The sequence below is a fragment of the Plectropomus leopardus genome, chromosome 6 (genome assembly GCF_026936395.1).
Source record: "Plectropomus leopardus strain MGB_pleo_1.0 chromosome 6, ASM2693639v1, whole genome shotgun sequence".
NCBI lineage: Eukaryota > Metazoa > Chordata > Actinopteri > Perciformes > Serranidae > Plectropomus > Plectropomus leopardus.
The window spans coordinates 2,018,602-2,031,131 of record NC_142181.1 but is presented as its reverse complement, the minus strand read 5'-3'; the positions used below and the strand labels follow the sequence as shown (position 1 = coordinate 2,031,131).

The window sequence follows — 12,530 nt, the reverse complement described above, 5'->3', positions numbered from 1 at the left end:
CAAAACTCTTTTTTTTTCCAAAAATTACCAGTTTTGATACAAACACATTTCAAGAGGGAAAAAAATAGATTTCGAGAATAAAGTCAGAATATTACGAGAATAAAGTCGTAATATTTTGAGGAAAAACAGTAATATTATGAGAATAAAGTCGTAATATCTAGTGAATTAAATCGTAATATTATGAGGAAATAAAATATTTTTAAAAGAAAAAAACTCAGAATTTTAGGAGAATAGAGTCGTATTTTATTACGGAAATTTAACATAGACGACAGGCAGCATCCTTGGCAACCACTGTCCCCCGTTGCCAAGGAAGCCCGTTGCCCGTTTGCTGGCAATTTGTTTATTTCCGTAATATAATACGCCCTTTCTCATAAAAATACGACTTTATTCCCATAAAATTATGACTTTTTTCTTGTAAAATTACGACTTTATTGTCATAAAATTGCGATTTTTTTTTCATGAAACGACTACTTTATTCTCTTAATATTACAGCATTTTTCTAATGACATTACAACTTTATTCTCAAAGTTTCAAAAAAAAAATCCTTAATGTGGCCCTAAAACTTTGTCATACCAGAGGATCAGGGTCATGTTAAAGAGAAAAAAAAAATTTCAAGAATAAAGTCATAATATTATGAGAATAAAGTTGTAATATTTTGAGATTAAAACAGTAATATAATGCCAATAAACTCGTACTACTTTGAGAATAGAATTGTAATATTATGAGAGAAAAAGTCGTAATTTTTATGTGAAAAAAGTTGTAATTTTAACGGCATAAAGTCATATTTTTTGCGAGATAGGGGATATTATATTACAGAAATAAACATAGAGGGGGCAACCACTGTCCCAAGGTGCCAAGGAGGCTGCCTGTGCTCTCATCAGTTAATTTATAATAATTTCTATAATATGCACTTTTTCATAAAAATATGACTTTATTCTCATGAAATTAGGACTTTATTCTCATAAAATGACGACTTTATTCTTGTAATATTACAACTTTATTGTCAGAAAACTAAACATTTTTTCTTGTGGAACTATGACTTTATTCTGGTCATATATTCTGGCAAACTGATGAAACTTTAATCTTTTTTTTTTCAGGGTAAAATAATGACTCTTTTGGTCTAATATAAGTTCTCATTTTTTTAATCACTGTAACATAACTAGTGACTTTACCCTGGAAGATATAATTTGTTATTATGATGAAACAAGTAACAAACATTTGAACTATGTTTTTATTTTTCTATTCTAATGGAAAAATTCTATCTCCATAAACAAAAAAATGAGGTTTACACCCTTCTTTCTATCTGTTTTTGATTGATTTCAATTCAACACTTTTCTCTGTTGCTCTTACAAATTACAAAAAAGCAACAGACCTGAGGACCTTGTAAAGAGGACATTCTTTATATACAATTTGATTAACTAAATTACCTAAGTTAGGATTTTGTTACTCGTGAAACTGAAAGCTTGTCTTTGTCCCCTGTGCCACAGTCTGTTGATAGGATGGAGAGCTACACAAGCTCCAGCTGAAACGTGCCAGCTTCGCCCTGTACTCTGATTTAAAAATGATTGAGGGATTACCTGGAAAATGTAGAAATATTGACTCCTCTCTAACTCGGACTTTTTCAAACTGGCTAAATACAGAACCTTTGCATGAGCCTGCATTGTGTCCCCTTTCTAGCTTGTTCCATACGCTTTTTGTTTGATTGTTCCCGGCTGTTCAGAAAAGGAACACTCGCACACACACGCCCCTCACACACACATTTTGTTTTGAAATCTTTGTTGCACTGTACATTGCCAGGCTTTGTAGCCATGTAGCACAATGCCAGTTTCAGATAGACCAGCTCAATGTGTGTGGTCAGCCTATTCCCCATCACTGCGCTCAACAGGATTCATTTCATCAACGCTTTAAGATTAAAAAATAGCCATGCAAACTGCATGGCAAAGGCTACACTGTAAGGATTTATTCTGGAGGGCTCAAGTTTATATAAAGGTAAGTTCAAATTACCTTCAGTTTACCTTCATTCGTTGTATGGACTCTCTTCAAGGCTTATGCTGTATAGTACAAAATAATTTGTCTAACTGCGCCTGAGAGGTAACACGACTGTAAAATTAGTTAAAATTATCACACATCTACACCTGAAGATCACTTTACATTATGTGATTGAAAGTTTAAAACATTTTCAAAGGGAGAAAGTGATATATTTTAAATTACCTTTGAATTCAAAACTTTTTAAACTATGGAAAATAAAGACAGACATAAATACATTAATACAATTCTCCAGCAAGCTGGCAAAGTGAAGAAAGTTATAGAATGTCATCAATCTGTAGACAAAATCACAATGTTTATTTACAATAACAATAACTTGTTACAGCACTATGTACATAGGATGAAACAGAGGGCTTGAGGACATTTAGGGACTAGACCTGTATTTTCATGCTCTAATGCACTCACTACGTTTTCACATGCCTGTCTGTCCCTAAGAAGCTATTCATGTAAAAATAAAAATCTTTTATAGTCTTTTATAGTGTTTTATTGTCTTTTATAGTCTTCCCATGTGTGAATACAAAATGAACTCAGCAGCAGACCTTAAATTATAAGTTTAGTCATCTCGGTTGAGAATGTGGGCTAACGTTGTTAGGATACCGATTTACCGTTTATCTCTCATATAAGAGACAGATCATTAGATCCAGCAGCTATGGGACCTGCCCAGCCCGAACTCGTCAAATGCTGCTCTGTCAGAGCTTTCTGCGTATGAGTGTGACACCAAAAGCCACCTTCCTCGTTCACATGCAACCTGCATGGACTGTGTCAGATGAAAACAAGGTTGGACAGAACCGGTGGCTTTGTTTTTGTACGCTGACAGCCACCCAGAAGGCACTGGGGTGCGTCCACATGCACATGGGTGGCGTCTCTTGAGAACATGGCTGGAATGAACCAGTCATGTGCACATGAAACACTGAAAGTTGGCGTCAGGTAATAACGCTGCCCTAAACCACGTAATATATGGAGCACGAGTGAGCTTAAAGGATGGGACGGTGAGGAGGTGGATGGGTTCCACGAACAACTGACTTTTTTTTTGCCAAAAACATAATCATCCGTGACTTAGTTGCCTAATCCCAACCATCATGATAGTCCACGCTGTTGTGTAAACAAAAGGACCGTGCCGCTTCATCCCACCACATTTGCATTTGTTGACATCACGGTAACAGCATCCCGGAGAATAAACAGCTGATGCAGAAGGATACCTAAAACGTCAGAAGTAAATGGAGGGTCACTGACAGAGTGGCACCATATGACAAGTTGAGATTGAGAACATATTATGTCAGTACCCACTTGCAACCCACATGACTCAAAGGATCAGCCGCCAACGCCCAGGTGTCAGACACCACACGACAACCCCAGAGGTTCTGAGTCCATGCCTTGACAAGTCAGAGGCCAGTCAGAGTTTGGAAAAAAATTGAGAACCACTGATGTACACTGCCATGTCTTATTATTATTATTATTATTATTATTATTATTAACGATGCTGACATAATCTTTTACTTTCTCTAAAAGGTTAAGCCATGGGTGACTGGTCCATACTTGGTCGCTTCCTGTCTGAGGTCCAAAACCACTCTACAGTGATAGGCAAGATCTGGCTCACTATGCTGCTCATTTTCCGTATCCTGCTGGTGGCCTTGGTGGGCGACGCGGTCTACAGTGACGAGCAGTCCAAGTTCACCTGTAACACCCAGCAGCCTGGATGCAACAACGTCTGTTACGACACCTTTGCTCCTGTTTCGCATCTACGCTTCTGGGTCTTCCAAATTGTCCTGGTCTCCACCCCGTCCATCTTCTACATTGTTTTTGTTCTGCATAAGATTGCCAAGGACGAGAAGCTGGATGGGCAAAAAGCACAGGTGGTAGCCCAGAGGCCTCCCAGGCAGATATGTGGGCACATGGGGAAGGATGGTATGGAGGCCCTGAGGGCCAACATGCCCACTTACTGTCCTCATTACAGGGAGGAATGGGATGCGAGGGAGAGGGAAGAAGTAGAACAAGGCTCTCTGGGGGAGGATTATGGCGAAGTCGGAGAGGACCCCACCCAGCAGTCCAACCAGGTTCTGCTTATCTACATTCTTCATGTGTTACTAAGATCTGTCATGGAGATCACCTTCCTGGTGGGCCAGTACTTCTTGTTTGGATTCGAGGTGCCTCATCTGTACCGTTGTGAGACCTACCCCTGCCCCACTCGTACGGACTGCTTTGTGTCACGTGCCACGGAGAAAACCATCTTCTTGAACTTCATGTTCAGCATCAGCCTGGGCTGCTTCGTGCTCAATATAGCAGAGCTCCACTACCTGGGCTGGGTCTACATTTTCCGTATCCTCTGCTCAGCCTGCTCCACCTGCTGCGGTCAGGAGAGGGACACCGTCAGACTGTACTCAAACCACAACCCCCTCCTGCTGCAGCTCAGACACTCCCTGAGGGGTCAGCTGGTTCTGCAGACCCCTGCAGCCATGGTCCCAGAGAAGACTGGGGGTCTGCTCACACATACCCCGGCCATCTCCTTTGAGACAGACTCAACTGTGGAGTGTACCTCCAAGAGAAGTCCAGAGAGCAGAGACAAAGTGAAGGTCAAGCTGGCCAACATGGCCAGGCTGGGACGGACTAAGAAATCTTGGATTTGAGAGTTGTATTTTTCTATTGTGTCATTAAATTTGTGAAGACAGGCTAAGAAAGGGACCTCTAAGACCTGAAAAGCATCCAACATAAACATGTTAATGCTGACACCTTGAGATATACAAAGTCAATTTCATGTATTTTGTGGTAAACCCTGGGCTAATTTAGCCCCTTTTTCACATACACATTGCTAATCCAGGGTTAATCTGAGCCCAGGACGATATGATTCACACTGCACTGATCTCAGTATGAACTTATGTTAATATTGTTTCAGCCGAACTTGTTTCTCACTACGAACTCGTCAAATAGTACTGCTCTGTCAGTGCTTTTGGTGTTCGAACGTGACGCCGAAAGCCACCGTCTGCATCCAACCAGAACGTGGCTGTGTTGCAACAGATGAGGACGTGGTCGAGCAAAACCAGTGGTGTTGATGTTGTATGCTGGCGGACAGCTGGAAGGTAACCGGGCGCATCCACACGCACGGACGGCATCACCTGAGAACGCAGCCGGATGGAACTGGTCTAGTGTGCGTGAAGTGTGTATAAGGAGCACAAGTGTACTTATTGGGCAGGCAGATGAAGAGGTGGATGGGTTCAACAAATAACTGACTTTCATGCAAGAGTCCTGAGTTCACTTACCGTGTGTGTGTGTGTGTGTGTGTGTGTGCTTGTGTGTGTGTGCGTGTGTGTGTGTGTGTGTTGTTTTTTCTACACCTCACCATGTGCCTCTTTTGCCTAAATATAACCGTCCATGACTTTGTTGCCTAATCCAAACTATCGTGACAGTCCACGCTGTTATGTTGACATAAGGACCATGCTGCTTCTTGGTAACGGGCTGCGTCATCCCGTCATGTGTATTTGTTGATCACAGTAACAGCATCCAGGAGTGTAAACCGCTGACGCAGAAGGATATCTAGAATATCATAAGAAGATCTGAAGGTTACTGACAGAGCAGTAACTTTTCCACTGTTAACCAAACCACCAAAACTGTTGTCATTGTGAAGGTTCAGGTGTTTCACATCCACAGAAATGTAAAAATGCATGTTGAGTTTATTCTTTTTCTATTGCATACTGTAGCTGAGTGGGTTTTTAAAGATAGACATATTTTATCATATGTGACACATGAATCAAGTATCCACTTTTAATTATTTTTTTTCACCAGCATTAAAAGATATGAATACTTTCATGCAGTGTTTCTAGAAATGGTGGATGGAATTCCATTAATGCTTTTTTTGGTCATTTTTAATAAATTAATTTAATTTTTAAAGAAGGATTTAGTGTGCTATTTAACAAATATAGATTTTTACAGTGACATTTAAACACTGCAATTATTTCCTTGGCCCCTTAGGCAAGGAAACAATATTTAGACATACTGAGATTTCCTTTTTTTATAATCACAGAAAATCATACCAAATTGCTGGCAAGCCTGACGTAAAACTATGTTTTATTCACAGTATATATTTAATTTATTTCATACAGTTTCGGTGTGGTTTTAATAGGAATCTCTAGTTGTTATGTTGCAATTAACTCCTAAGAGATATTCTCTTTTAATTTACAGTGGTTAAAGTGATTATTCAACAGCAATTATGTATCACATTTACAACTCTAAAACATTTCTTTGTACCCACATCCTTATATTGTATGTGCCACATGTCTCTGCTGCTTCTGCTGTACTTGTATCAGACATAATAGCACAATAAAATGTGCAAATGTCATGTTTTAGAAATGTTGAAATGTATTTCTGTCATGATACAAAGTGTTTAAGAAATGCCACCAAGTGTTTGAAACATGTGCAACACCACTTAGGTTTGTCCCTCTAATCACCTCCAGGTGTTTAATAAGCACAAACAGGTGTTTCAATCAATCAGACTTTATTTGTGTGGCACTTTTCATACAAACAAACTGTAACACGAAGTGCTTCATACACTGAAACCAAAATACACACACACGGACAAGCATGTGAATTATCATTATAATTCACATTTATTATGTTTTATGACTTTTTATATGGTGCATCAATAACCATTATCTGTGTTTATGAGTGTGGTCATAAAGTGTTATGAATGCATTATAACTGACTATGAATATCTTCAAAATGCATTACAGATGTGGTTGTTCATAAAAAGTGTTGTAAACACTGTTAAAAAATGAAATGTAGTGTTAAGATGTGAATTTGAATTTAAAGGGACAATTAGACACCTAACAGGAGAGATGTGTTGTTTTAATTAATCAGCATACCCCCGTATACAGATCTTAAAAAGAAAATCGAGAATGTGTTAAAAGAAATGTGATGAATGTCTATTTTTTGTGTATAAAGAAAAGTTTCGAAAATGATTTTTTAATGGAAAACAAGTGAATTCTCATCAGTAAACCACACTTTAAAACTGATGTTGAAACGGGTGGTGGTAGGACCCAGATGCAGTACAACAAAAGCCTCTTGCAGTTGGTAATAACTTTTATTGTCACCAACACAGAAATAGCTCAGCTTACAGACAAAGAGTTCGTTCTTCGTGCCGGAAGCACTTTTAGCAGTGTCTCTGGATTGTCACTGAATGAAGAAACGAAGCTTGTACCCTCAGTGGGCTGGCGGGAGGAAACCCCAGTAGCTCCACGAGCTGCCTCCACGTGCTGGAACGCCGACTGGGATCGAGCTGAGGGATGGTCTGGAACAAGCAGGGGTTCGTACATTAACGGGAAGTCCGTCCCGCGGGAGCAACAGTACCGACAGGGATCAGGCAGGAGGATCGTCTTAGCCGAGCGAAGGAGTCTTTACCAGAGGAGCCGTCAGATTTCCGGAACGCCGAAACTGGAAACGTGGTCGAGAACAAAGAGCAGGTAGGTCCGGGGGGAGTCAGGCGAGGAGGGCAGGTCAGGAACAGGCAGAGTCGGCAACGGGTGATCTGACGGAGAAACGCTGGAAAGACATGCATAACGCAGAGGAACAATCTGGCAATGTGTGTGTGTCCTGGAGTGTCTTAAATACTGCATTGATTGGTGATGAGCTGCAGCTGAGGGGAGCAGGCTGCAGCAGTGGGCGTGGTCAGCAGGTAGAGTGGAGCAGAGGGAGGGTGTGTGTGTGTGTGTGGAAAAGTACTGGCAGCAGGTAGGAGGAAACAGACAGCAGGTCCATGACAGAACCCCCCCCTCAAGGGACGGCCCCCGACGTCCCAAAACAGGAACACCCAAGCCGGGCGGGAGGAGGGGTCAGGAGGAGGGACCGGAAGTCCCCCGAAACACCGGAACCCACGTGCGTTATCGTGCCGAGGGAAGGAACGCCAGCGGCGAGAAGCAGGAACCCCGAGCAGGATCTCAGCCCAGACGCCCCGGAACAGGAGAGGAAGGAACCGAACAGAAGCAGAGGAACGCCGCCGGGACGGCACGCAGTGGGCTGATCAGGATGCATGGCGGTGGAAATCCCTCACCAGCTGGTCGCCCAGGATCTGGACGCAGCCGGGCACCCACGACCTCTCCTCAGGACTGCATTGCCCTCCCAGGCCACCAGGTACTGGAGGCCCCTCCCCCGGCGTCGGGAACGGAGCAGACGACGTACGGTGTAAGCTGGAGCCCCGTCGATGATCCGAGGAGGGGGAGGTGGCTGGGAAACGGGCTGGAGAGGACTGTCTGGCAACCGCTTGATCCGGGAGGCGTGGAATGTGGGGTGAATCCGCATCGAACGGGTAACCGGAGCCGGACCGCCATGGGGTTCACGATCACGATCGACGAAACGGACCCACATATTTGGGGGCCGATTCCGGGAGTCCACCTGAAGGGGAGGTCCTTGGTGGAGAGTTATACCTTCTGCCCCACCCGGTAGGATGGAGCTTGGGAGCGGGCGGCGTTGGCAGCAGCAGCATAGCGATCGGTGGCCCGAGCAGAGCGGTTCTGGCCTGCGACCAGGTTTGGCGGCATCGCCGGATGAATGCCTCCACTGACGGAGTACGCCGTGTCTCTTCCTGTTCAGGAAACAGAGGGCTGGAAGCCATAAGCGCACTGGAAAGGGAGAGTCCTGTGGCAGAGCTGACCAGGTGTTATCGCGATATTCCACCCACATGAGCTGGGAGGACCAGGAGGCCGGATGAGGAGAGGAGGCCATACACCGGAGAGCCGTCTCCATCTCCTGATTCATCCTCTCGCTTGACCGTTGGATTGGGGATGATAACCCGAGGACAGACTGGTGGAGGCTCCAGGAGACGGCAAACTCCTCCAAACGCCGGCGTGAATTGGGGATCACGATCAGACACCACGCCGGTGGGGGGAGTCCGTGGAGTCTGAAAACATGGTTGATCAGTATACTGGGAGTCACTTTGGCGGAGGGAGTTTTGGCAGAGGCACCAAATGTGCCATTTTACTGAAAGCGATCTACCACTGTCAGGATGGCAGTGTTCCCTCGACAGTGGCAGACCGGTGACAAAGTCCAGAGCAATATGGGACCAAGGACGATGAGGAACAGGGAGGGGCCTCAGGAAGCCGGCCGGGCTTGGCGAGGAGTCTTGTTCCGACTGCAGACTGGACAAGCGTTGCACGAACCCCTGGTATCCTCATCCAGGGTGGCCCACCAGAATCGTCGTGCTAGGACCTCCTTGGTCCGAGCTATCCCCGGTGACAGGTAAGTCGAGAGTTGTGGGGCCCACTGCAAAACCTCCGACCGAACTCCGAGGGACGAAACAGGCGATTCTGAGGACATGAGCTGGGCCCCGGCTGATCCTCCAGAGCGGCCTTGATCCGCTCCTCGATCTCCCAGGTGAGTGTGGCCAGGAGACGAGATGAGGGAAGGATATTGTCCGTGGTGAGGAGAGTCTTCCTCTCCACCAGAAACTGTCGAGACAAGGCGCCTGGCTTGACATTCGGGAACCAGGCGATAGGAGAGCGTATGAAGTTGAAGCGGGCGAAGAAGAGGGCCCACCGGCTTGACGAGAGTTCGATCGCTTGGCTGAGCGGATGTATTCGAGATTCTTATGATCTGTCCAGACGAGGAAGGATCCCTGGTTCCTCCAGCCCGTCGCCACTCCTCCAACGCTAGCTTGACAGCCAACAGCTCCGGTTCCCGATGTCGTAATTCCTCTCTGCTGGAGACAGACGCGCGGAGAAGAAGGCACAGGGGTGCAGTTTCCCATCCTCAGCAGAGTTGCTAGACAGCACAGCCCCCACTCCCACATCAGAAGCATCCACCTCCACCACGAACTGCCGGTCTGGGTCAGGGATGAGCAGGATAGGAGCCGCACTGAATCGGTCCTTCAGGTGCTGGAAGGCCTCGCCGCAGTAGCTGTGGTCCAGCGAACTGGATCTTGGAAGAGGTGAGGGCGGTGAGAGGAGCGGCTATCGTGCTGTAGCCTCTGATGAAACGCTCAGAAGTTGGCGAACCCCAGGAACCGCTGCAACTGCTTGCGAGTCAGAACGGACCAGGAGGACACAGCGAAACCTTGGTGGGGTCCATCTCCATGTGGTTGTGGCTGATGATGTAACCCAGGAAGGCGACGGAAGAGGAGTGGAATTCGCATTTTTCAGCCTTCACGAACAGAGAGTTTTCGAGGAGGCGCTGCAGAACCCTCTGTACATGGTGGACATGTTCAGGCATGGATCGGGAGAAGATCAGAATATCGTCCAAGATAGACGAAAGCAATTTATTCAACATGTCTCTGAGTACGCCGTTGATGAGGGCCTGAAACACGGCGGAGGCGTTAGTTAGTCCAAAAGGCATCACCAGATACTCATAATGTCCTGTGGGGGTATTAAACGCTCGCTTTTCCATTCATCCCTCCGGATGCGGACCAGGTGGTAGGCGTGCGGAGATCAAGTTTTGTGAACACGGTGGAACCTTGCAACAGCTCAAAAGCAGAGGCGATGAGGGAAGAGGATATCGATTCTTACCGTGATGTCATTCAGACCCTTCTGTAAATCGATGCACGGTCGGAGTGATCCATCTTTCTTCCCCACGAAGAAGAATCCGGCCCCGGCAGGAGACGAGGAGGGTCGGATGATTCCAGACGCCAGGGACTCGGAGATGTAGGTTCCATGGCCTCCCTCTCTGGTGCAGATAGCGGAGAAGAGACGGCCCTTGGGAGGAGTAGACCCAGGCAGGAGATCGATGGGCGCAGTCATATGGTCGATGGGTGGCAGAGATGTGGCCCTGGACTTGTTGAAGACCTCCCAAAAGTCTGGTAATCGATGGCACCCCGGAGAGGTCTGGAGGAGAACCGCACTGGCAGGCGTGTGTGGGCGTGATCTGTTGTTGGAGGCAGATGTGCTGACAGGAAGGACTCCATGACAGAATCAACCCCTGTGGCCCAGTCTATATGTGGATTGTGGCGCCTCAACCATGGATATCCAAGAATCAGAGGGACTTTGGGAGAATCCATAACGTGAAACTGGATGGTCACGATGTTCTCCAGCCAGGATCATGGAGACAGGAACGGTCTGGTGGATGACCGCTCCCAGAAGATGTCCATCTAATGCATGTGCCGGAACGGGACGTGAAGGGGAACCTGCTCGATCCCCAGCTGACGGGCGCAGTTCTGGTCGATGAAAGGTTGACGCCGCCCCTCGGAGTCAACGAAGGTGGCGAGTGTGGGACCCTTCGTTAACCAGGAGCTGAACGTGGAACAGCGGACGAGGACGTGGGACAGAGTTCTGGGATCGGCTCAGCAGGATGCCCCTCTCGACTGCTGAGCCCTGCCTTTACCGGACATTTGGTGACAAAATGGCCGGCCTGACCAATACAGGCAGAGATTTCTCGCCGGCTCTCCGCTCCTCCGAAGAAAGCCGGTCTGCCCCACCTGCATGGGCTCTGGGCCCCTGGAGCTGACACTGGAGATGACTACCGACTCATTGAAATCCGGGTTGACGAACCGAACACGATGAGCCCTCCTCCCGCGTCAGCTCCCCTTTTCTCGCCTGAATGCGCTTGTCATCAAGCCTCGTGGTGATCTCAATGAGTCCATCCAGGAATGAGGTAGATCAAACGACACCAGTTCTTTTATATATGGGGCTAGACCGTTGGAGAAAGGCATCACATTCTTGTGACCGAATTCCAGTCGCTCTGTCGAGCTTGAGTTCTGAATTCGACGCGTAGGTCTGCCACTGTCCTGTCCCCCTGCCGTTGATTCAGGACCTTCAGTAACATCGGGGCCCAAGGAGGACGGGACCAAACACCTTGCGAAGCTCCTCAGAAAGGGCTTGAACGACGCACAGGCTGGCGTGCCCCTCTCCCCTCCGCCCGTTTCACAAGCGTGCTCTGCCCGTGAGGTGATTTATGGCGCGACCGAGCCCTCCGTGGCGCTAACGCGGCGAGGCTGCAGGGCAAACAGGATCGAACAGTTTGTGAGAAATGGGTTGCACCCTTCCGGATCCCGGCATAGCTGCTCTGGCGCTCCCACGCCGGGTTCTGATGCCATGCTTGGGTGGTGGGGTCGGAGGAGGAACAGGAGCGTGCTGGGTCAGTGACGTAGCCATCTGTTGTACCTGGTTGGCTAGTAGGGTTAGCGCTTCGCTTCCAGGCTGATGCGACTGTCGTGCCTCTGCCGCGTTGGAGGTTAGCTTAACTCGTGTTGCTGAAGCATTCCCCTCCACGCTGGTTAGAGCGGGATTGCAGAGCATTGGAGTTCGTTGGGTCCATGTCTGGCCAGATTGTACTGAAACGGGTGGTGGTAGGACCCAGATGCAGTACAACAAAAGCCTCTTGCAGTTGGTAATAACTTTTATTGTCACCAACACAGAAATAGCTCAGCTTACAGACAAAGAGTTCGTTCTTCGTGCCGGAAGCACTAGCAGTGTCTCTGGGATTGTCACTGAATGAAGAAACGAAGCTTGTACCTCAGTGGCTGGCGGGAGGAAACCCCGTAGCCCACGAGCCGCCTCCACGATGCTGGAACG

General features: G+C 47.1%; 1 protein-coding gene across 1 annotated transcript; it reads left to right on the top strand.

Moving 5' to 3' along the window:
* Window positions 1–1,838: 1,838 nt before the first annotated feature.
* LOC121943671 (gap junction delta-2 protein) lies at window positions 1,839–6,650 on the top strand. The gene is made up of 2 exons (XM_042487250.2): window positions 1,839–1,989; window positions 3,556–6,650. The coding sequence occupies exon 2, from the start codon at window positions 3,564–3,566 to the stop codon at window positions 4,668–4,670; it is 1,107 nt and encodes a 368-aa protein (XP_042343184.2). The 5' UTR covers window positions 1,839–1,989; window positions 3,556–3,563; the 3' UTR covers window positions 4,671–6,650.
* The last annotated feature ends 5,880 nt before the right edge of the window (window positions 6,651–12,530 follow it).